Source organism: Mustela nivalis (assembly GCF_964662115.1).
Source record: "Mustela nivalis genome assembly, chromosome: 6".
NCBI classification, from domain to species: Eukaryota; Metazoa; Chordata; class Mammalia; order Carnivora; family Mustelidae; genus Mustela; species Mustela nivalis.
This window is the reverse complement of record NC_139025.1, coordinates 154725094-154750641: the sequence shown is the minus strand read 5'-3', so window position 1 is coordinate 154750641 and position 25548 is coordinate 154725094. Positions and strand designations below refer to the sequence as shown.

Below are 25548 nucleotides of genomic sequence, written 5' to 3'. Positions count from 1 at the left end.
GAGCCAGCTCCGAGATCGACCGTTCCGTCGCTTCCACTGTGCCGCGGTCCAGGGCAGGCTGCCCTGCGCGGGTGCCGCTGTCTGGCGATGACTCATCGTTCAGCCTGTCTCCCTGTGTATTTGTTAACACCACTCCACCTCCCACTCCCCTGTGTAGTGCATTCTAGCAGAAGACGGAGAATCTGCGTCGGGAGTTGCTGGCAGTCATTGGAGCATCTGTGTCTTGTTTAAAGCCCCGTGAAAGAGAGCACCAAATGTGGTTTTGGTCTGCTGCTTAGCGTTGAGTTTTTGCGGCTGATGGGGCTCATCGTCACTGTCGTTTGGTATGTCGTTGTGACATCTGTGCAGGTACCACACAGGAGGATTCCTGTCCTTACGCATCTGTTGATCACTGAGAGCAGAGCTGGCTCCTAACTTCTGGTTGACCAGGTCCTGACGGATCAGGAGGCACCACAATAACCGTATCAAGCAGGACAGCCTTGTCCAAAGAGCTGTGGCAAAAGGAAGTAAAAAGGACTCAGTGTTGGATAATTTTGCTCTCTTTCCTGATAATGTTCTAAAGCATTTTGGAAATCATTCACTTGTTCATCCAGCGTCTGTCTGAGAATTCCCCGTGTGCCTGGCGCTTGATCTAGAACTGGGACTGGCACACTGTGGCCCGCAAGCCAGACACACCCTATTGGCAACCTCTTTTTGAAAACAAAAGTTCTGTTAAAACACAGCTAGGCCCATCCGTTTTTATAACGTCTGCAGCTGCTTTCTCACTACAAACGTGGAACTGAGTGGTCGTGACAGACTGTCGTAGGGTACAGCCCAAGTCATTGTCTTTAGAAAGAATGTGTAGCAACCCCTTATCGGCACTGCTGGGGATACAACCCTGAACACGCTAAGTAATTGGCATGTGTATTTAATATGTTTTTTCTTTTCTACGTCACTCTCAGTCCTTTACCGACCACGTTATCCACTCATTGTTGGTATTTCAGTTCATATTAAAGAATGGTGTTGATTCCTGTACAACACTGTCCGTTCTTTTCCTGGAGTCGGTGTGGATGTGTTTCCTTACAAGGCTTTGCCCTGAGATGAGACCCGGAGTGCTGGGCCGTGTGCCGACTGGGACGGTGGCGTGTGGCAGGGAAACGGGCATGCGGAAGACCTTGCTCTGCGGTGCGGAGTGTCCGCGACAGAGAACACGAGGAAGCGTCACCGGTAATAAGACTGAATAACGTCCATAGTTTTATGGCCTCATCCAGAAGACTCGTAAGTGAACGTGGCGTTTTCTTATTGTGAGACTCTGCAGATGAAGACCGTGGCGGTGAGCAGGACACAGGGACGCGTGCTGTCATACGGAGGCTCCGGCTGTGTGGCCCCCGCTGCTCTTGCATGGCTTGTCGGCATCGTAGCACAAACAAAGAGCAAGTCCGTGTCTGACCTCCGCCACAGGACCTCCAGGCTCCCCCACGGGTCTGAAGAGAAGCCCTGGGAACCTCTGACCGAGAGCACGGGCTCCGGCCCGACAGCCCGGGGCGGCTCAGCTTCGTCCCTTAACCCACTATGTGGCCTGCAGCTGTGGGCCCGACCTCTCCAGGCCTCGCTTCTCTCATCTGCGGAAGGAGGATGGCGACAGCCCCCACTTCACAGAGTAGTTCTAAGGACTCAGAGAGTGGATATGTGTGAAATTCTGCAGTGTTTGGTACAGAAAGTAGTGTGCGAGTCATGTTCATAAAAGGAAATAGTAAAGCCAGTTACATAAAAGGTTGTAGAGCTTCAGTGGTAACAGGGGAGGTTGAAATGTCGAGGTTGGCCTTATCATCAGAAGAAATCTGGGGGAGAGATTCATTTACAGATACTGGAAGCCGAGTGGGAGATTTGCATTAGGAGAGGAGCGTCCTGAGAAGGCTTTGGGGCAGAGCAAGAGGCGCAGTCTGCTGACCGAGTTACAAGCGTCAAGGCCAAAGAGGAGAGAATTTTGAAAAGTGGTTTTGCATGTGGCTCTTGCATATACAAAGAGCGTATTTTGTATTAGTTTTTGTGAGAAGAAAAACTAATGAAATCCCATGAATGTGGAGTCCAGTGGGAAACTAGGAGTGGGTCCCCTCCCTGCCTTTTGCAAAGAAAGGGATTGGGTTTTGTGCAGATAATACCTATGTCTTGATTGTTTAAGGTATGCGGTGTGGCGGTGTGGAACCTAAGTCAGTTTGAGAACATAGAATTGAGGGCAGCTTAAGTTTCGTTACAGAATTACAACATTTTGTATACAGATCGCTAAGCGAAGCCCTCTCTGAGCCAATTGGAGAAGACGTCCACAGGCGTGGCGCTCGATGCTGGTGATGGTGGTTCGGTGCACACACGGAGCACGCGTATGTTGTGTCCCCCGCTGGCAGACTTAGATCTCTTCCCGGACAGCAAATTCAGTTTTTTTCAGACAGGATTTATTTTTGTTTCTTGCCTTGGGGTAAATATTTGAGCACTCTGGGTTTTGTGCTAGCACGGCGGCAGGCCGCTTCGCCCGTGTGTGCGTTGCACAGACATGGCCTGCCCACCGCGTGCCAAACGTGACTCAAGCAGCAGTGAGCAAAGTGGACAAAATCCCTGTCATTACTGAGATTTTCATCTTAGTAGGGAGAAGTAAGTGTAATTTAATAGTAAGCTAAGACTGAAATTGAGGGCGTTGAAGAAAAGTAAAACCGCAGGGCTAATGAAAGACGCTGGGGTGATTTTAAATAGAGTAATGGGAAGTAATAGGTAACGGGAAGTCCTCCCGGAAAGGGTGGCATTTGAACAAAGACCTGAGGGAGGTGAGGGAGACCTGGGGGGTGGACGTCAGAAGCGCGAAGTCCTCGAGACGGGAGCAGCCCCGGTACCGCCGGCGGTGTGTGAGGTCAGCCGTGGGGGAGCCGGCGAACACATGCGGGCTCCCCACCGTCCACACGCAGAGCGAGCCTGCGAAACCTTCTGGAAGCCAAATGGGCTGCTCTGAAGACGCTGTTTCCATGAATTCATGCGGAGGATTCTTGGGGCATTTCTGGACCCAGAAAATCATCTCACTTAGGCTCTTCTGGTACGGCAGGACACACTGCTGACGCATGCACGCCATAAACCAAGACGAAGCACGGGTGCTCACAGACGCGGTTCCAGGCCGTGGCGGCTGGATGCTGAGGTGCTGCGTGCGGTGGTGCGGGAAGGGGCTCAGGGGACCCCTCCCGCAAGAGGGGTGCACACTACCCCTGAGACGGCTTGCTGCACAGTAAACTCTGAGTGCTGTTTCCACTTTGTGCCTTTTCTCAGAAAAGCAAAAGTCATCTTCAAATTTTTCAACGAAAACAGGTGCTGATATAGGTCTTCCGAGAAGTTGGAATGACAGGACACAAACCTTCAAAAACCGGGGATATGTGTGTGCCCTGCGACCCGACACTCCTGGTGTGTGTGTGTATAGAGTCAGCAGGAATGCATATGTATGTTAGTCAAAAGATGCGCAGTCGTTTTCACCAGTATTTGTCGTGCTCGTGAACCAGAAAGCCCCTGATCCCTCGGCGTTAGAACAGAGAGCAGTTCGTGCGCACAAGTGCTCTAGCGAGCAGGAAGAACGAAGGGACTGCGGTTAGACATGGTCGCCCGGCGGGAGCTCAGAAACGATGTGTATACACTGTGCAGTTCCCTTTATAAAAGTTGGGGAGTGGGAAGAGGGGTTTCAGAGCCGGCACAGTGACTTGGGAGAAAGGGGGGGTAACCTGGGACAGGGTGTGAGGACGCATTTGGAGAGTCCTGGTGGTGATCTGGTTCTTAGGTGGGTGCCAGTTGCAGTGTTCAGTTTGTGAAAGTTTAAGCTTTACATCCAGGACTCATATAGGGTTTGTTTTTTAATTAAATTAACTAACATACGGTGCATTGTCAGTTTCAGAGGCAGAGGTCAGTGATGCATCAGTCGTGTATAAGGCCCAGTGCTCATTACTTCAAGGGCCTTCCTTAGTATCATTCCTCACTTGTCCCTTCCGCCCCTAGCCCCCCGCCCCCACTTACATGTTTTTCTCTGTGAAAAGAATGATAAGTACTGGGAACTCTTGGGTTTGTTTTTTTCCCTGTCGAGGACATCTCACTTGGACTAATGCAGTATCTTCATTTTGATATGCTCTGATTCTGATATTCCCTGAAGTTGGAGGGGTTTTAAAGGGTTACCGGATTCTAACGTTCCTAAGGACTTTGAATTGCAAGTGACAGCAGCCCAGATAGAACTAAGGCAAGAGCAGGATTTGTCTTACGAAACCGGAAGTCTCACCGGAAGTCTCAAGAGGCGGAGCTGCCCTCAGCAAGGTGGATGCCAGAGTTCAGTCCCCGTTTGATCTGGGCTCCTCCCTCCCTTCCCATTTTGACTTTGCTTACCCTATTTTAATTGTGTGGAGACTCTCCCTTGTGACGAGCATAGCCCCAACCCCTGAAGTATACGTTGTCGGCCTCTTTCCCAGCAGCGCCAGTTAAGTCCAGAGAGGACCGACTGGCCCTGGAGAGGGGCGGCTAGGCGTGCCCCACACAGACGGCATGTTCTTGCCCCACAGGGGAGGTTCTGTTACCTGAAGGGAGGGAAGAACGTGCTAGGCAGACCACAACTACCCGCTTCAAGAGTACGGGTGTCTTCCCGGGGCAACTGCTGGGTGGCGTCATGGTTCAGGCAGCGCGGTGAGTGGCAGACTGCGTGCTGGGCAGAGGCAGGTTCGTGCCAGGAGCGGTTCTGCTGCTGTCCACATCATCGCTGCGTCTCTCTGTGTAAACCCCGCGCGAGGTGCCGGTGTGGACGAGACACGCCTTTCCCAGTCCTTTCCCTTTCTGGCAGGTAAACACATGCTTAGTTAAGAGATGAAACTTTACTAAGAGCAAATAATACTTAATGTTTACATTCAGTTTGGATGAGAGAACCGCACGGTGGAGTGCCTCTGCCGGAATCCTGTGTCGGCCTGGCCCCCCTGCCTCGTCCGTGGTGATGCCCTGAAGTCACCTGCTCATTTAATGGACAAGTGGACTTTGGGCATGTCACCTAGTTTTTTTGTCAGCCCAAGAGCTAAGAATAGTTTTCATATTTCTAAGTGGTTGGGGGAAAAATCAGAAGAGTAACATTTTATGATGTGAAAATTCTAAGAAATGCAAATTTTTGTGGCCATAACCATAGATAGTGTTTTTGAAATTCAGCCCTGCTCATTGGTGTAAGTGCTGCTTGGCGGCTTTTGCGGGACAGCAGAGCTGAATGGATTTAACAGTGACCGTATGGCCTCTAGCCCAAAACATTTACTATCTGGTCATTCACAGGTACATTTGACAACCCTTGATTTAAACATTCTTGGACAGAAAGCAACCGATGAGAGCCAGGCAACCTCATCTATTAGAAATGAGGAGTTACTTATTGGCTTGGAAAGAATGAATATATAGTTCCCCCCACGACACAACCCTCATGTGAGCTAGATGGCACTGGCCCAAGCCACAGCAGGGAAGACAAGCTGACCTAGGGCATATCAGGCATAAAGGAGGTTGGGGGGCACCTGAGTGACTCAGTCGGTTGAGCATCTGCCTTCAGCTTGGGTCATGATCTTAGGGTTCTGGGATCAAGCCCTGCGTCGGGCTCCCTGCTCAGCAGGGAGTCTCCTTCTGCCTCTGCCTCTCACCCTGCTCATGCTATGTCTCTCAAATAAGTAAAATCTTGTAATAGGGAAAGGGATTGAAAAAGAAACTTAGGGTTCAGGGGGAAAGGAAGCGTCTGCTAGAGAGCACTTGAGTGATGTCCTGCTGAAGTGCCCCAGAAGGACCCGTGCTGCTTTAGGGAGAGAGCGGAGGGGGATCGAGGCAGGCAGAAGCAGACCCAGAAGAAGTAGGCCTGAGGTCAAGATGGTTGTAGGTGTTGCAGAAGCAGAGGGCCTTCACCAAGAAAGGAGCAGTGTGGTGGGGCTGGAGCCGGCTTCCAGCCGACGAGGGCGGAGGGCACCGTGCCTTCAGGAGCGGCAGAGGAAGAGAGCTGCTGAGCTCTGCCGTGTGCCAGGCTCTGTGCTTCCTGACTTCCTGGAGACGCTGTCTGACGTCATCTGGTTACACGGGCTCTGCGCACCCTCCTGGGGAGTGGAGACTTGGACAAGTTTAGGAGCGTGTCCAGGCGGTGACAGGTGAGAAACACGGCAGAGCTGGGGGTCAGACGGATGCCAGCCTGACTCCACGCAGCTCACTTTCTAGGGAAATTGCGTTGCTTGCAGTAGATTATATGTGGCTAGGTCTAGCGCTCCTTTCTGGAGCAATTCTAGATTAATGAAAACAGAAGTAGTATGAGAACGGGGCACTTAGGAGAATGTAAGGAAATGTGTTGGGGGGAGAGGCAGCAGAACAGAAAGAAAAGACTGGTAACATGGCTGTGGAATGTCGAGTGTCAGAACTCGGAATGGAGGAGAGAGTATGGGACGTTTCAAAGTGAAATGCTGGGAACCCGGCGACTCGAACTCTAGGGCACCAAACAGAGGAAAGGAAGTTTAACTGGGGCATATTTGCAGTTAATAATGGAGTCTGTGTTATATCCACTCACTGCTGTTCCTTTGTCAGAATTTTAATAATTGGTCATGAACTTTCTTTGCAGTCTTAAAATATTTGATCTTGAGTTTCTTATGCCAGTGAGAATGTCTTAGGTAAAAAGACTTGAAAAACAAATTTTCTCAAGAGCTTGGTTAAGCTAATTAAAGCTGCATAATATCTTGAGGTCGAATAAATGAGTGAAAATTTAAATTATCTTTAAATGAAAAGAATAAGAATTCATGAATGCTCACAGTGCTATAGCTTCAGTAAGGACAGGATGGACTCTGAAAGTCATTCTCTTTGTGTTGTAGGAGATAAAAGAAAAGACACCCAGCTGCTTCTCAGATAAGTGACCTTGGGCAAGTTATTAAATCTCGTTGAATATCAGTTCCTCATTTTTGAAACAGGGACACCAGTAGCCCCAAGACCAACAGCACAGGTCTCCAGAGAGAAATAAACCAGGAGAAATGGTTCTTGGCCCACAGTCAGCTCTGAGTAACTGCTCAGTACCATCTTAGGGCAGAGAACATAATTGGCTCTTGTCCTGATTACAAATAGAGTGAAACCACATTTTCTGAATTTTCTGCAATTCATAGACATTTGTTTTTAAATTACACCATGCTAGTGAACTTTTCTGTTTATGTCTGATAATCTCATTCTTTACTGCCTTGACTTTGCAGCTTTATAATGCCACAGTATGGCAGTGAAGGAGTTGTTCTGCCTTCTCATTCCCTTCCCTCCTGAGGGCCCGACCGATGGCCCGCAGAGTCCTTCCCTGCCATGAAGGCGCAGCCGTGGGCAGGCAGGACTTGGTTTTCCCACAGCTCCTCCATCTTTGCCACCGCAGATTGGGATAAACACGTTTATGATGGTGGTTCTTTTTTGTGTCTTCATGAGAAGGTACATTTTATGGCCTAAAGATGAATAAATAAGGTTGTCTTTTTTTCTTCTTTTTAAATAGCCTATGAAATTCTTTGTGCTTTTTACCTGCTAAGATAATGGTTGGTTGTTTTTTTATAAGAAAGCTCAGCGTATGACAATCATTGTTAATTTGCTGCTGTGTGGCTTGGGGAAATTGCTAGTGCTGTATGTTTTTTAATTTTATTGCTCAGAAGGAGGTATTGTGGATAAAAGCTTGGTGGTCGTATTCTAATCTGTGATTATTTTTTCAAAGAACTAGAATATTTCCCTTTTCTGGGTGCTTGTGATTGCCAGCCAGATGCTGAAAGGCTTCCCTGTGCCACTGAAGAAGGTGCCTTCAAGTCCTACCTCAGTATCGCTGTCGCGTCTGTAACAGGCAGCATAGGGTAATGGTGGTTTACAACAAGTCTTTCTTAATCTCTTTCTTTTTTTAATTTCTTCCCTGACAAAAAGCCTTTTTAAAATAGTTTTTTCCTAATTGGCCTCCACCTCCATGAAATTTTAATTCCACAGATATACAGTATTTCTATTTATGTATTCAGTATATCTGTGTTTCTACATGAAGAGCGAGGTATTTTGTGTGCCTCCTTCCCCCAAAGAATGGGTATTTGTCCCCTTGAAGTGATACCATCTACACTGGGAATGTATGTTTTACAGCAGTGGATTTTCAAAATTTTTGGACTTTCATATTCTCTGAAATTATTGGGGATCCTGAAGAACTTTCATTTGTGTGTTATATCTAGCAATATTTATCCCATTACAAATTAAAGCTAGGAAAAATTGCAAAATATTAATTTTTAAAAATATTTTATTAAAAATAACCATCCCTTCCCTCACCCCTGCCATTACCATCGAAAAGGTTTAGTGAGAAAAGTGGCATCGTTAGACATTTTGCAAACAGCGAGATTCTCATAGTTGGCTCTGCATTTAACCTGTTACAGAAGAAAAGCTGGCGTCATGCAGATGGGTCAGCAGAAAAAGAGGGAATGTTGTAACAACTTTTTCAGATAATAGAGATATTATACTAAAACTTGGCAGTTTATAGCTTCTTAAAGGGTTAGTTGCAGTCTAGAATCTCAAACTGTATATAAAACTTTTGTCCCATTACTTTAAAATTCACTGGTCTTTCTCTTTGAATGGATCCTTTCTTGATGAATCGTTTTGTGCCGTCATACACTGGTCACTGGCAAATACTTGTTTTCTAACAGTACCAGCCACTCACATGTCATTAATATCATTACTGATCTTACCAGAAACTCTAAAAATGGGAGATACTTGTCTAGCTTAATTTATGTATTTATTTTGCTTGAATGTGGTCCTTGGCAATAAATACTGTTATTTTTCTTAAAGTGACAGGCTCACTTTGTTCGTTTTTGAGAAAATGTCTGCTCTGTACAGAAGTCTAAATAACCAGATTTCGCCAGTTCCTTGGAATAAAAAACCTCTGCCATGAAAAAAGTGACTGGGGCAGCCTGCAGCTTGAGCAGCTGGGCAAGTGTGTCTGCTCCTGCTGTCTTCACACTTGTGTATGTAGCAGGAGCTCTCTGCAGACTTCCAGAGTCACCTAAAATACTACCAAGATGTGTGTTCAGGCTCCAGATTTAATAAAGCTGGTTGTGTTGCGGTGAGAATGTCGCGTGGGGGGAGACAGCTAGTACTGGGGCTGTTCTCCTGATCAGATGCCTTGATAGGGCTCCTAACACGTGACCACTGCGGCACATGGCAGCACGGTGAGAAGGAGCCAGTCGCTATTAGCGTTAGTGTGGAAACCGTTCTGACCTCCCTGGGGGTCCATGGAAGCACACTTTGGGAAACCCTGATTCAGAACAGGAGCTTAGAGCCAGACTGGCTGATTGAGTCGAGCTCCATCACTTACTGGCTACACGCATGACCCAGAGCGCTTACCCTGACAGCCAGGGCCAAACACGCTGTCCCCTGGGAGCAGAGGCCACAGATCCCCACGGGATGTTTCCCATTAGTTTTCTATCCCATCTTTGTTACTTTGTTTCATTTGGCATGTACATTTATAGAACTAGGGAGGCAGCCCGTGCAGAGAGCAGAGCAGCGAAGATTGGGTTCCGGAGCGATTTACCAGCATGGAGTAAGAAAGAGGTTTGTCCAAATCCCAGATTGTATTCCCAGGCTAAAGGTTTAAATATTCCCCATAGTTTTAGGACAGTTCTTTTTAAAGGCAAATGCAAAATCTGCTGCCTTGTTTTGTAATCCTGTCAAATGCATTTTTGTTCTTGGTTCAGGAATTTGGGTTAAGTACACCGCCAACACCCTCCACCTCAACAGTCAGTTCAGGTGAAGACAAACTGTCCGATAACCTCGAGCGCTTTCCCTCGTTGTTGATTGACTCAGGGCAAAACCTTGTCCTCCTCTGGTGGTTCTTATCCCTTATGGTCTTTGCAGGGACTAGTCTTTAAATATGCATACACCCATTTTGGAGTAACCTTCATTTCATCTGGGAGGGTAGGGGTTTTTTTGTAATAGTCTGGTGTCACCTTCTGTCGTGTTGCGCCAAAGGATGCCTCACTCGGTGGGAGAAACGGCACACGGGGCCCTTCCGTCTGCTGGGATTGAGGCCCGCCATGTGCGGTTTTCCGACAGCCGCTCTGTGTCACGGCTGCTCTTTCATCTTAAATAAATATTTCGTTCCCAATTAAGCAAGTTGTACCTTCATGTAAGAGGATTTTTTTTTTAAAGATTTTATTTATTTATCAGAGAGAGAGTGGGAGAGAGCGAGCACAGGCAGACAGAATGGCAGGCAGAGGCAGAGGGAGAAGCAGGCTCCCCGCTGAGCAAGGAGCCCGATGTGGGACTCGATCCCAGGACGCTGGGATCATGACTTGAGCCGAAGGCAGCTGCTTAACCAACTGAGCCACCCAGGCGTCCCATGTAAGAGGATTTTTAAAAAGTTAGAAAAATGTACAAGTCAGAAAGTGCCATTAGCTTTGCCGTCCTTGGATACATTCTTTCCTGTCCTTCTTGAGGGTTGTAGATTCTCATTTTGTCCTAATTGACAGCATATCATACCTTCAGTTCATGTTGTGTCTTTTCATTTGTTGCCAGCATTCTCCTCTGCCTAAAGGTCTACTAAAATGAAAAAATGCACTCTCCTGATGTTGAGCAAGTATTGGAAATGTACTGACATTATCAATAGTGCTGTGACGCACGTCCCTTGTGTGTGGATCTTTTTTCTGCTTCTACCCTGGCTTGTTCTGTTGAAAACCTGATGGGGAGTGACTGGTGCTGAAGGCAGTTCTATAAGGCTCTTACAGTGAATTGCTGAATTGTTTGCCAGAAAGTTTAGGCCAGTTCCTCATTTCCCCCACATTCTGCCCGTTTCTTCCTGTCTTCACCAGCATTGGTGTTCTGTAAAATGCCTTTTCAACAATAAATTATACAAGTATGCTCAGGGAACTTGGAGCAAAAGTGTTAATGCCTAGTAATTAATAGTAAAACACATAGCAAAACATATAATGTATTTCTTATTATTAGAGTCCAAACTGAGCTAGCCTTAAAGGGTCTTCCTTAACATTCTGGTGGGGTGGAATCTTCTGAACAGACAGAGTCTTTTACATTGTCTAAGCCAGTATACACCTTCTTGTGTTTATCTTCTGGTCATTATTTTTTCTCTCTACTTTAGCTCTAGGTCTTGAGACAGGTGTATAGAATGATTTAGGGCAGGAGTATATGTAGGTTTTCTTTTTAATCATATAAAGCAAATGTGGATAATGTGTGGTTGCAGTGTGTCTGAGTTCTTTACTAATTCTGTGTAAATTTCAGGTGTGCAACAGAGGAACATGGCTCAAGAAACTAATCACAGCCAAGTGCCTATGCTTTGTTCCACTGGCTGCGGATTTTATGGAAACCCTCGTACAAATGGCATGTGTTCAGTGTGCTATAAAGAACATCTTCAAAGACAGAATAGTAGTAATGGTAGAATAAGCCCACCTGGTAAGTAATTCTGTCAAAACCCAGCAGTATTCATCACTGACCTAGACTGGGGTGGCTCGATGCACCGGAAACTTTTTCCTACTCTCACATTGTGGTTCTCTCACCACATTCGTGTCAGCAAACTCCCTCCTTACGTGTCTTCACTATCAGTGGTATCCTTGCCCATTGGAAATAACCAGAACAAATCCATTCCACAGCCTTACTTGCTGTCGAAAGAACTCTGTTCTCTTAGGAAAACACAGGCCTGCTCCGAGTGTATGTAGGGATCCGGTGGGTCAGGTGTAAGGGAAGGAGGGTTCTCGAGGACCTTGGTTATTTTATCTTGGGTGACTTTTGAAGCCAAGATAGTTGTAGAAGGAAAGCGTGGGTTACAGGTGGCCACAGCGGACTTGAGAGAGGACCGTACACTGGGAGGAAGGAGCAGTGCCGCGGTGCGACTGAGAGTAAGCGGTGTTCAGCACCGGCTCGCTTGAGTTCTGGGTGCGCTCTGTGTGTCCGTGGATTCTTCGGGGGTTGTGGAAGTGGGTTTTTGTGTGTGTGGTTGTACTGGAAGGATCGGGAGGTTTCTGAGTGTGTGCTTCAGAGAGGTGTAGCAGTGAAGGCCGTTGCTTAGTCGCTGTAAAATCCCGCCCGCGGTCCTTCACCTTTTCGCTTCGCGTTCAAGCCGAAAGCTAGAACCGTTTAATCACAATTTTTCCAAATTTTCTCAAGGCCAAAATCAAATGAATATAAATTGTTTTTTAATTAAATCACCATCTACATTCTGCCTTATTTAGAATAGGGAAAAGAATAACTTAATGTACTGAGCACAGATTTCAGTTCTGAACTTGGGTTGGCCTTACCTGCTCCGGATTTTGTCTTAAATATTCTGTGCACGAGTGTGCACAGATGCCTGCGACTTCCGGGGCGTGGGCAGCCCGTCATCCTGGGAAGCACGAGCTTACTGTGTTAGTACCTACAGTATGTATGTGCTTGCTTTCTTGGTTTCAAGTACGTTTTCTTCCACTGGAAAATTACTGAGAATTTGTAAATAAAAGTAGGGAAGCAGCATATCACAGGTATTGTAAACAAGATTCATCTGCTCTGTCTCGCGTGTAGGTATTCTCTGTTTTAGACAGGGCGTGGGAAAGCCGGGAGCACGGAGTTCCTAACCCGCGGTGTGGTTCTGTTGCAGCAGCCTCCGTCAGTAGCCTCTCGGAGTCTCTCCCCGTCCAGTGCGTGGACGGCGGTGGCCCCGACGTTCAGTGCCCGCTGGACTCTGCATGTGCGTCCGCGCAGCCAAGGTAAGGTGCGGGCTTCGAGCGGCGGGCGGGTGGCGGAGGCGGCTCGTGCTCTGTCTCGCGGGTGCCGTGGAGGAGGGGCTCAAGTCTCCGGAGGGTCAGCCGGCCGAGCTCTGCGCCTGTCTCACCACCGACGAGTCCAGAGAGGCTTCCTGTGTTCACTTTGGGAAGGAGCCGGGAAGGTGTCTTTTAAGTTCCCCTTCCTTTTGAGACAGCCTTTCCTTTCCTTCTCCTCGTGACCCATCCCACCCCGAAGTCCAGACTTCAGTCGGTGGCTCTGTCTGGGGCCGGTGTCCCCGGGGGCCGTGCCGTGGCGCAGACCCATCCCGGCTCTGTGCTCCCCCGCGAGGGCTGCACTCCCGCATTCCACTCTGACTGTGAGGTCCTGCCGTGTAGAAGCCTGAAAACATAGAAATACCTGCCTCACTACATCCTCTGCTGTTGGGAAACGAGGATGACGTTTCTGCTCCAGCCCTTCCCCCAGTCGGTGACGGGAGACGCCCAGGCCCGGCCCCCTGCGTCAGTGCGTCCCTTCCAGCGTCCTGGCCGGGCTGGGAAGCCAGGCGAGGCCACGCTGATGTTCCCAGGGTGAAGCCGCGCACAGAGACCACTCGCGGTCGCTCCTCTTGCTAATGCCGGGGACTTTGGTGCACACTGGTCTCTGGTTTCCTGGCGCTCTGGTTAATGTGGAAGTCGCCAGCGGCTCCGCGCTCAGGCGTGTAACAGTGTGCTTACACATGCTGACCCTGTGCTTGTTCCGGCCCTCTAGTTACTGTTCCCGCATGATCACTTTGTAAATCTACGTGTTTTTGCTTTTCTAGCCCTGTATCAAATCAGTCACTTTTATCAGAATCTGTAGCATCTTCCCAAGTGGACAGTACATCTGTGGACAAAGCAGTACCTGACACAGAAGACCTGCAAGGTTTGCATACGAGCTAACTCACTTCCGTCATTCACGTGACAATCGAGGATTCTAGGCCAGGCGCTATCCTTGGAGCATAGATTCTTTTAAGTTGCCTGCCTCAAAAATATTTTTAGATTTATTTTCTCTATGAGCAGAATATTTCATATCTTCAAGTATTTAATGGATGGAAATGTTGGGAGCCACTTCCTGCTGATATGTAATTGTGTCATCAAAGTAAATGTAGCGCATTGTAAATGTGTTTAGTTGGAGAACTGAGTGAGTGAGTAGTGGTATTACACTGTTCTCTTCTACTGTTACTTTTACCAGTTGAACCTAAATCTTACTTCTGTGCGAGCAGCTGCGGCTGCAGCATCGGGGGCATCTCTTGTCTTTGGACTCAGGTGGTCAGAGACGGACCTGCCTGGCCGGCGTCCCTCTCCCCCCAGGTGGGCTGCGAGGGCAGCCATCAGGTTCAGTTTCTCGTCCTCACAGCATGGGACCTCTTATTATGGCCCCTGCTCTGCGTCCCCATCTTGTGGGTCAGAACGATCTAGGAGGGCTTTCTTGCGGGCAGAGGCGGTGGACAGATTGAGGAGGCGAGTGGATAACCCGTGCTTGTGTGGAGGCGGTGGCTTACCCAGGCTAGGGAGAGCTTCCCTCGAACATAGTGTTCACATGGTAGTGACAGATGTATCTGGTAATCTTAGCTAAGGTTGCTGAAGTTGGATTGTGACTGAGCTGGCTAGTTCCCCGCGCCCGGTGTTCACGCCCAAGAGATGATTAGCATAATTTGCCTGTTTGTAGATTTTGCTATAGCAAGAAAATACACTGTCTGGCCAACATCAGTATTCCCTTCCATACAGCATATTATTGTAAATTAATAAATATTATTATAAGTGAGAATTTTTTATTTCTTCATTAAACAAAAATTTTAGGAAGGGAAGAAATGGAAAACTCCCTAAGATTTAGTTCTCCCTGGGGTGTGGGAAGTAGGAGAGGGGCAGTAAAGCTTTCGGTTCTGTGATGGCCCTTGATTTCGTTGAGAAATGAGGTGCTCAAGTGAGGAGGGGCAGGGCGGAGGACGAGTCAACCAAGGAGGACGGCTTCTGGGCCCTGGATAATTTCAGCCGACGGGTGCCCGTGTCGGAGAGTTTCTAGATGCAAGAGTTGCTTAGCAGTTTGGGAAGAGAGCTAAGTAAGGAAAACAGGCTGCTAATCATGAAGGTATGTCCCACAGTAGAACAAAGCTTTGAATGTTGGTCGTAAACAAAATGTGTGCCGCTTAAGTGTACAGTAGCAGTTACTACACACATCTGACAGATGAAGAGAGGTTGCTCACCCATGACTGTGAAGTGCTTTTACACCATTTGTGGTGTACGGGGAGCAGGGTAGTGTTCTGCGCCCAGCCCTGAGGACAGGAGTGCAGAAGGTGGGCTTGAAGGTGTATTATGAGAAATTGTTAAGGGGTTTTCAAAGTTACAGACTCCTTTTTTCACGTACGATTTCAATGACTTTTTTTTTTTTTAAAGATTTTATTTGTTTATTTGACAGAGATCACAAGTAGGCAGAGAGAGAGAGGGAAGCAGGGTCCCTGCTGAGCAGAGAGCCCAATGCGGGACTTGATCCCAGGACCCTGAGATCATGACCTGAGCCGAAGGCAGCGGCTCAACCCACTGAGACACCCAGGTGCCCTCAATGACTTTTTTTAAAAAAAAGATTTATTTATTTGACAGAGATCACAAGTGGGGGGTGGGGAGGAGAAGCAGGCTCCCTGCTGAGCAGAGAGCCTAATTAATGCAGGGCTCAATCCCAGGACCCTGAGATCAAGACCTGAGCGGAAGTCAGAGGCTTTCACCCACTGAGCCACCCAGGCGCCCTGATTTCAATGACTTTTAAAGTTAAACCAGTATTAGCTTACAGGTACCTCTTAAAAACTAAAAACCCTCTTAAAAACTTAGCATTCATTATTTTAGCATTGCAGAATCTTTAAAAAATCCAGTAGAAGTTTCATCTGAGTTTGAGAGGATTCATTTTCAGTGCATAAAATGTCTTAATAGCCTTGTTTTTAAAAAGGCCTTGCTTATGCTGTTGAATTAAGAATGTTTTCTTTTATTATAAACATACACACAAATACAGGTTTCCCTTCTATCCAAAAGTATAGCATTTTGGTGAAACGTTTTGTAAACTAAAATGGTGTAACGAAGCAATTAAAAAAGCGAGAATTCTCTTTGACTGATAATCTTTCTGTTAGCAAAAACAGGTACTAATGTAGGTTTTTCATAAAAGTGAAGGGACATAAAGCCAGTTCTCAGTAGCTGGGAGGTGGGGGGGAGTGAGTGTGTGTGTGTGTGTGTATGTGTGTGTACACTAATAATGTAAATGTACTTGTGATTTCCCTATTGGGTAGAAACGAATGCAGAGGGTATTTTTCCATCTATTTATGAATGGACAGACACCGACAGAAGCAGTCTTGGACTCCAGTGCTGTGGTCCTTTGCATTGGAATTGGAACCCAGGCACCTGACTGGGGGCCAGTCTTTCCCCAGACAGTCGTGCTCGCTAGACTGGGACGTGCAATCCCGCTGTTGCCAGGGTAGGGCCGCCTGTTTGGTGACCGGCCAGGTACCTACTTTCTTCTGTGTTACTCCATTCATGTCCCTCAGGGAAACTGATTTAGATGGGAAGATCATCCCAATGGAGAGGGCTCGTGAGGAGCAGACGTGCGTCTCCGCCAGCATTTCCCAACAGTCTTTCTTGGAGCTTGCAGATGAGTGTCCTTGAAACAGCTTCTCTCTGTCGGTGTCTGCTTCTGAGTAACCTGTTGCCACCAGGAGGCTGGTGCTGCTTCCATTTGTCCTCAAGACTCTGAAGAATTTTTCTCCTCTTTAAATGAGACTGTAGCATATTACAGCGTGTTTCTCTTGTAGTGATTCTTTTTAATTTAACAAGTAGCAACACCTCACATAGTCTCACTTAGGAATATCAGATTTTCAGTTCACAAAAGCTAGTTTTAAAAACATTTTTTAGGGGCGCCTGGATGGCTCAGTGGTTTAAAGCTTCTGCCTTCGGCTCAGGTCATGTTCCCAGGGTCCTAGGATTGAGCCCCGCATCAGGTTTTCTACTTAGCGGGGAGCCTGCTTCCTCCCCCACCCCCACCCCCGCCTGCCTCTCTGCCTCTTGTGATCTCTGTCTGTCAAATAAATAAATAAAATCTTTAAAAAAAACAACATTTTTTAAAGTGCTCGGTGCACTTCACACCATCATACTTGACTGCCTTACTGCACCTTGTACTTCGCTTTGGTTAACCTCTCAGTGCCTGAGATCCTGAACCTTAGTAAAAAGAAGTGGAGTTTAGTTCTTTCTTCCTCTTTCCCTTCCTCCCTCCCTCTCTCTTTCTTTCTTTTGTTTTTTTTAAGATTTTATTTATTTATTTGAGGGAGAGCGATGGCGTGTGCGAGGAGCAGAGGGAGAAGCAGCCCCCCGCTGAGCAGGGAGCCCGACACAGGACTCGGTCCCAGGACCCTGGGATTATGACCTGAGCGGAAGGCAGGCGCTTCACTGACCAAGCCACCCAGGCGCCCCAGAGGTTCTGTTTTCATATGTTGACACCTCTACTTCTCTGAGCCGTATTTTTATCAATTTAAAGGAGAAGTAACAGCCACATCCAGCTGGAAAGTGGATGCTGGAAGGTGGTGCTGGAAGTCAGTGAAGTGAGTTTTAGGCACACAAAGGATACTGCTAGTCCGTACAGTGCCACAGGGATGTGGCGGTTACAGGAGGCTTCGGGGAACTGGGGCTTTGCAGCATCCAGCAGTGGGGTGGGGTGAGACGCCGATCCCATGGTCCGTGCGCCCACCCGAGAGCGCTGAGCTCTGGTCGGAGCGGTGGGCGGGGCTTGCCGTTCCTCGCTCCAGCTCTCAGGGATGCTGACTTCATGCAGAGCTGAGCAGGCAGCTTGATGGCTCAGAACAGTCCAAGAGAAACAGTCCTCTTAGACTAGTTTGAGAAAGCTGTCTGGATTAAAACTTGAAGATTTCTTCTGGTTCTAAAGGCTGGGTGAGAAGAACCAAACAGTCCTGGGAAAAGCAGACCAGAGCCACAGGAAGACTAACAGCTCCTAGCTGCAGAGCTGCCCACAGGCTCCAATACCTGAGACTGCAGGTATGGGCCTGAGGACACGCCTGCCGACTAGGGGACAGCCCCGGCGTCCAGAAATATCCAGCAACGGGGGCAGTTGGTTTTCAGCACATGCACGGACAGCCTCCGGTAGGGGAGGAGCAGGTTCCAGCAGATAATGCTAGAGAGTGAAGGGTAACACTGGACCTCTGCCTCACCTTACACAGAAGTTTGCCCCAGAATACTAGACTACAGGAGCCCAAACTGTAAAACATTTACATGAAACAGGCGTAAGTCTTTATGACCTTAGGTGCGGCACCTAGAGCGCGAGCAAGCAGAGGGAAACAGACATGGTGAAACCTGTTTGCTCCAAGGGACACCATCAAGACCATGAAATGGTCCACAGAATGAGAAAAAATATTTGCGGATCATATATCTGATAGGAATATATAAAGAATGTTATAATCCAATAAGAGGCCAGTTTTTTAAAGGGCAGTGGATTTGAATAGATGCAGTTATGCCATGGTCAAGTGTGAAGGGTATGGAGAAATGAGAACCCTAACACATGGGTGTTGGGGACGTGCAGTGGTACGGCCACTTTGGTAAATAGGGTGATAGTTACACGTGGAATTTAGAAAGTCCGAGAGGTACCCTTATGACCCAGAGGTTCCATTCCTAATTCCTGCGGGATTGAAAACATGTCCACGCAGAAACGTGTGTAGGAGTGTTCACAGCAGCATTGTTCAGTTAGCAAGGCATGGAAATGACCCGGCCGGTCACCGGCAGGTGCCTGGATAGATGTGGGCTGTCTGTACCCTGAAGCACTCCTCTGTCAGAGAGGAGTCGAAGCTCTGATACCCGCCACAGCAGGGCTGAACTTGGAAAACACGCAGAGGACAAGAAGCCAGGCACAGAGGCCACAGGAGGTGGGCAGGCAGGTGCAGTGAAGAGGAGCATGTGCAGGCACTCAGCGGCACACGGGGGCCTCGGGGGCAGTGGCAGCCGCACTTGCTGGAGGGGCCGGTTCAGCAAGGCTGTGTTGGAGCAGAAGCCGAGAAGGTTGTTTTAAGGAAGTCATGGAAGATTCCTGAGGTACTGGGTTCTAATCTACAGGGGAAATAGCCTTGTGAAGGCTGGCTGCTTTTGTTTTGTTTTTAAGATAACACAGAGTTGTGTTTTAAGAAGTTTAATGTGACACTTCTTTGCCCCAGGTGGCTGCTGATAGACAGTGGTCTTTTGCACAGAGCTGCTTTGTCCAGAAAGGTGGCCGCTGGTCTTGGGTAGCCTCGAGCACTTCACATGTGGCTGGGCTGGAATTAGTGCAGTGCGTGTCTGTTCGCTAGTCGTGCAAGGTATACGTAGATTTCCAAGAGTGTCAAAAATATCTCATTAATGCTTTAAATACTGATTGCATTTTAAATGGTAATATATGTTAACTTTACCCTTTTGTACTTTTTAACACAGTGGCTGGAAAATATAACATTAAATCTATGGCTCAGTCTATGTTTTTAGACCCTGCTGTACTATAAGCCTTACTTTCCCTTAAATATTTAAAGTGTTCTCATTTGGTAAAGAATTTTTGAGCTAGGAGTAACTTAACAATCCTTGGGTTCAACCCCTCATGTTGCATAAAATGGCGTGCAGAGGAGGAGGATGAGTGTCCTCCCTGTGTCGGTGTCCTTGGAAGAGGGCGTGTCCCTCCAGTCTGCTGGAGGGCTGGGCGCCGTCCGCAGTGGGTCTAAGTGGTGAGCAGAAGCCCGGAGCACTGAGCTTCGTCTGACCCCCGAGGGGCTTGTGGGGGGACTGGTCCTGCTGTGTGAGAAAGACATGCGCCCGACGTTACATGGGGGCTGTGTCTGCTGCCGATGACTCCTGGGTTGCCTGTCTATTGATTGTGTGTATTAATATGCTTCCAAACAGTTAATGCTAAGTAGTTTATGTGCTTCCTGTTATATTTGTGTATTTTTTTAGCAGGCCCTAGAGCAGAGGGTTTGTGAAGTATCTTGAAATGACAGGCCAGTAGACTTTGTCTAGTTGGGATTCCCATGAAAAATCAAGTTTACTTCCCAGCCTTCGTGCCTAGGCCTCCCAAACAAACAGACCTTGAGGAACAGCAGATAGAAAGTAGGCTGCTGCCTGTTCTCCGTCATTAACAAGCCCCTGACCTTGTGTCCAGTTCTCCTGTCACACTGTGAGAAACTGCCTAGTTCTGAGGACACTTCTTATTTTGGCTTCAAGTTCAGTATGTTTATGGCTCCTTTAAAAGATGGAATTGTTTCCTTTTGCATAATTGGGAAGTTGGGAAGGCATGCTTTGGTCTTAAATCTCATATATAAGGAAATGGGTAATTTCTGGGAATCCTAGGCCTTGACACAATTCTATATCATCTTGCCCATGAACTGATTTGGTGAATGTTTAAATTCAGGCCGGCAAGTCAGTAGTATGAGGCAAGTGAAGGTCACCTTAGTCTCATGGGAGCGTTGGAGGATGATGGTCAGCCTCAGACGCTAGCCCTTGCTCATAGCCCTCGCTCGCAAGCTCTCGGGCTGCTTGTGGGTCCTTAACTTCACAGCTGCGCGTCTGCTGTGGATGGACCATTAGGGCTGAGACTTGTGTACACGGGAGTGTGCGTGCATGCGTGTGCGTGTGTGTGTGTGTGTGTGTGGCAGGGAAACTTATTTTCACTCTCATCCCTTTCCGGATTCCAAAGTTTGTGCCTCAGTAATTCACCCGGTTTTGTTAAGACAAAGTTTTCTTGGAGTAGTGCTGTTGTTGCTGTTTAAATATTGTTCGTATAAGCTTATATGAATATCACAGTTTCTTGGGAGAACAGTTTATTTTAGGGCTTACAGATTTTGAAGACAATTAAAAGATTCTTTTCTGATGGCAAGTTACACTATGTTTGAGCCCCTTACACATAGCAGAATGTTATTTGACACTGTTCACTGTTCTAGGGGCTGCGGATAACCCAAGTAAGCTAGACATTCAGCCCCTACCATCATGGAGTTAACATTCTGATATGTATTTATTAATAATAAAAGGTTTTATGTGTCCATAATCTGTTTAAAGTGTTTATAAAATGTTTGTATTAGCACAGCAGGCTCCCATCTGGTTTCAGAATTTCTAGGTGCAGGGGCGCCTGGGTGGCTCAGTGGTTTAAAGCCTCTGCCTTCGGCTCAGGTCATGATCCCAGGGTCCTGGGATCGAGCCCCGCATCGGGCTCTCTGCTCAGCAGGATGCCTGCTTCCCCCTCTCTCTGCCTGCCTCTCTGCCTACTTGTGATCTGTGTCTGTCAAATAAATAAATAAAATCTTTAAAAAAAGAACTTGGCAGAATTTCTATGTGGAGTGATGAGTCATACGGAGTTGTTCATTCGTGCATATTTACTTGGTAGTTTGTGGTGTTTTCTCTGTCATGTTCTGCTTTGATGGGAGGTAATAGAGTTAACAGAAGCAGGTTGGAATCCATTCCACCAAACGCTTGAGCATGTGCAATGTATAAGTTCACGGTGGTGGGTGCTGGAGATTCGCATGGGATGTCAAATCCCACCCAGCTTCCACGGGGCCCGTGACCACACCCAGCCACAGTGGGTGAGCGCTGAAGGAGGTAGCTGAGCGGGCTCTGTGGTCAGGGGTGCTGGGACAGGCGCCAGAGCAGGAGTGGAGGACACGGCCTGCCCTGGAAGAGCTTAGCCGGGTGAAGACCAGGAGGCTGTTACCGTCGTGAGGGCACTACTAGTGGGGCGCAACAGGTTCCTGTTCTGAGTTGGTGGGTGGAGGTTGGAGTAAGAGTGAATGGTATGAGCTTGAACAGGAGAGACCAGTGCGAGTAAGCCAGGGAGAGAGTGGGACAGCAGGGGCGTGGGAGAGCATTCCGCAGAGAAAGGCTGCTCGGTGAAGAGAGCTTCGGATGTGTGCTTCCGAAGCCTCGGTGTGCTTCGATGGGCTGTAGAGGCCGGCTCTGCAGTGGTTGAGCAAGAGTCCTCCAGGACCAGACGCTGAGAAACCCCGAGAAGGGGACAGCTTGGCTGTGGTAGTCGCTGCTTTAGAGGGAGGTGTCGTGTGTGTGTGTGTGTGTGTGTGTGTGTGTGTGTGTGTGTGTGTGCTGTGTGTGCTGGGTCATGTGACAGACTGACTCCGGGGACAGCGTTCAGGGACAGGAGGGTTCATGTTGGTTCGGAGGCAAGCATGGCGATTTGACTGAATCTTGGTGCAGTTGGCCTTGACTTTGCTACTAACCTGCGTCGATTTATTATCCTAATTAAAACATTGTAATAAAATTATCTTCTAACATATTAAAGGGTTTATGTGAAACATTCTGAGAATTTTAAACATAGTATTCCACCTAATCTTGGTTTCAGCTCTTTTTGTCCTTGTTCTCTGAGAAATCGACATAGTTCTGACCCCAGCAATATTTCAAAGTTGACGTGTGGCCATTTTCTTACACAGTCCCTTAGAATACCCAGCTAGTATTTGCGTGGGGGTCAGATACATGTTTACTAGAAAAAAGAGGGCATACAGCGCTAGATCTCTAGAGACACTGTTAACATACCAGTATGTATTCTAGATTTCCTGTGTGTGTGTGTGTGTGTGTGTGTGTGTGTGCGCGCGCGCGCCATGCCTAGATACCTAACGTAGATACATACATTGAATGAAAAGAGTGTAGTAACTGTGTAAGCATCTTTCCCCGCTAACAGATTCCTCAGCTGTCCTCACAGTAACAGACCACTGAGGGTGGGGGGGGGCAGCCACCACCTGTATTAAAATCTTCCTGAATAATTAAATTTTACCACTTTCCTGTTTTTGTCAGCTTCAGTATCAGATACGGCACAGCAGCCGTCTGAAGAGCAAAGCAAGTCTCTTGAAAAACCAAAACAAAAAAAGAATCGTTGTTTCATGTGCAGGAAGAAGGTGGGACTTACTGGTAAGGGCCTAAATCCATTGGTTTAAACTTAAGATTGTATTTTAAAGTAACCCATGGCTTACTGTTCCTGGCTTCAGTGGAGATCATTTTTGTTCCATGAGAGTTAATACTGGATACACTTCAGCTTCTGAATTTTCTTAAATAAAGTAGCTTTTAGTTATATACCTGAAAGTAAAATGAATAGATTTTCTTTTAAAAACTCATAGCCCCGGATTTGCGAGCCTTAGGGCGGGTCACGGTGCCGGGCGCTGAAATGCACGGCTCCTGCGTGGCAGAGCTGGAGTTGGGGAGCAAGGGCAGTGGCGGGGGGGCTTTCTCGGTGCACAGCAGCTTGAGGTGGCGCTGGTGGCGCTCGTGAGGGCCCCGCACGTCCTCCCTTGTGAGGTGTCAGTCCCACACCTTGGTGCAGCTGCAACATAGCCGTGAGACGGTATCGCCACGGGGAGAGGAAGAAAACATATTTGAAGTGTTATTTGGGTCTTTGGCAGCCAAAGCAGGTTGAGTGCGGTTGGTGGATCACTTCGGCAGTTTAGGGACAGCTATCCTGAGTCACATGGCGGAAGGGGAGGAGCGGCCCGTCATGGAGAGGGGCGTGGAGGCAGCGTGGTTCTGCCGTGTCTTCTGCAGGACTTCAGCAGTCAGAAGCAGGGCCACTCGAGGCAGAAAGACTAGCCTGAACCAAGGGCTGGAGAAAGGAAGGGAATGGGTCACATTGAGGGGCCCAAGCCGGGGAAGGCAGCTGTGGCGCACAGCCTGGGAAGAGGGAAGGCTGCTGCCGTGGGCTGTGCCCCACGGTGGGGAGCGATGCAGCTGGAGAGGGTTCCCGTTTATTACTTGCTGCGTGCCCGGCGTCGTGCTGAGTGCTCCCCAAGAACTGGACTTTGGAGCTGAGAAGAGTAGACAAGATTTTCAGGATCTCAGGAAGGTCCTCCAGCCAAGGAACGGGTTGTAGAGAGGGCGGAAAGCAGAGGGCGGTCTGGTGTCCAAGGCGTTGAAGACTGGCCCATGCTTTAGCAGATGGGTGTATTTAAAGAATACACGCGGGAAGGAGTCAGGTGTCGTAGAATACCCATATTTAGTATCCAGTGTAGTCCGAGGACATCTCGGGAACTCTGACTTCCTGACGAGAGGCTGAGACTCAATAAGTCCCATCTCGTCCGGCCTGTCCACCTGCTGTCGCGGTCGGCTTCATTTTCCACTCCTTAGCGTGAAGTGACAGCAGATGTCCCTGAAGCAAAAATGGGTTGTGGTAGAGACGCCCCCATCAGATGGCAGCATGCAAAATGCTGATTCCTCCACTGCGTTTCCAACGGTTCTGTCCTGTCCTACAGTTCTGGGAAGCAGGACTGGTTTGATAGGACTATCTACTCTCTCTCTCTCCTCCCCCATCCCCTTAACACATTGGTCATTTAATCCGTACAGTAAAGTATTATTCCAGAACTATAGCTGCAGAAACTGAGGCTCAGAGAAGCTAAGCAACTCGCCTGCGTTAGGAGGCGGCTTTGCGCAGAGGCGCCAGACTCCAGAGCCTGCCCTTACCCAGCCCACAGCAGCCCGGTGGCCTCTGCGCTGGAGTCTGCCGGGGAAGCCGGGGTCGATGCTGTGCTCTCCCTTAACAGTTCTGCCAGAAGTCTCGTTACACCTTTCTTAAGGTTGCCTTCTGACAGTGTGCTTATTTTCACATTTAGAATGTGATTTGAGAGAGATCTTCTGTCCCACGTAGCAGTCCTGATTCTGGCGGGAAGTGTAACTGGCCACAGCGCAGTCAGGAGGCCGAGCTTAGAGAAGCGGCGAGGCTCCGCTGTGGGACAGACTCTGTAGATAAGGAGTAAGAAAGGAAGCTCTCAGCTAGTGAGTCCTGAAACTGTCTGGAGTGGTTCTTTAGATGGCTGCCCTAAATACATGATAGATTTTATCATTAATATGCTAAGGAGCTTACCACTTAGACCTTTCATGCAACTCACGTGTGTGTACTGATCCATTTTCAGGGTTTGAATGCCGGTGTGGAAATGTTTACTGTGGTGTACACCGTTACTCCGATGTACACAATTGCTCTTACAATTACAAAGCTGATGCTGCTGAGAAAATCAGAAAAGAAAATCCAGTAGTTGTTGGTGAAAAGATCCAGAAGATTTGAACTCCTGCTGGAATACAAAATCCTTTGACCATCTGCAAACTAAAAATTGACTTGAGGTTTTTTTTCCTAGTCCTTGGGAATGTAGAGCAACGTACTTGCATAGACCTTTTAATCATGCATGTCGCCAGAAGAATAGATTTTTGTTTTTGTTTTGAAAATGACTCTGAACATTTATTTCCATTGCAGTTTCTGTGGCTGAAAAGACTTAAGTAAACTTTACAAGTATTATCCTTTTAAGATCATTTTAATTTTAGTTGAGTGCAGAGGGCTTTTATAACAAACGTGGAGAAATTTTGGAGGGCCGTGATTTTTCCAGTATTAAACATGCATGCATTGATCTTGCAGTTTATTTTCCATTGTGTGTGTCCATAGCTTTTCTCTGCAGCACGATCCCTGCCGACGGCGCCCCTCGGGGCCCGACTAGTTACCAGTCACGGAATGTATCCTCATGCTTACGGCTGCTGCTGGGTGTTCATTAACAGAAGTTCTACATAAGTTAGCGTATAGTTTCTTTGCATCCACTATTTATGTCTGAATCATTTGTCACAAGAGAGTGTGTGCTGATGAGATTCTAAGTTTGTGTGTTTTTAATTTTTTTTGAGCGAGGGAAGGAAAAGCTGTGTGCATTTCATTGCCAACTGCGGGTTTCTTTCGGATTACGCTCACCGGTCTGTGTGTACACGGTGTGAAGAATGATTTGAAGTAATTGTGCTGTATTTATGTTTACCCACCAGTCTTTGATTAAATAAAATGGAAAACTGTAACGTT

General features: G+C 47.9%; 1 protein-coding gene across 10 annotated transcripts in view; it reads left to right on the top strand.

Annotated features, from left to right (window-relative positions):
• The window catches only part of ZFAND6 (zinc finger AN1-type containing 6), a 63090-nt gene extending 37542 nt beyond the window's left edge, over positions 1 to 25548 (top strand). For 6 of the 10 annotated variants that reach the window (XM_082734347.1, XM_082734348.1, XM_082734345.1 and 3 more), the window contains 5 exons: positions 11251 to 11421; positions 12596 to 12704; positions 13523 to 13623; positions 22530 to 22643; positions 24632 to 25548. In XM_082734347.1, the coding sequence (XP_082590473.1) occupies positions 11268 to 11421; positions 12596 to 12704; positions 13523 to 13623; positions 22530 to 22643; positions 24632 to 24780 (627 nt within the window). In that variant the 5' untranslated portion in view covers positions 11251 to 11267 and the 3' untranslated portion in view covers positions 24781 to 25548. Of the gene's footprint in view, positions 1 to 1232; positions 1258 to 11250; positions 11422 to 12595; positions 12705 to 13522; positions 13624 to 22529; positions 22644 to 24631 lie in introns of those variants that run through there. The other 4 variants (XM_082734354.1, XM_082734353.1, XM_082734349.1 and 1 more) reach the window with 3 other exon arrangements.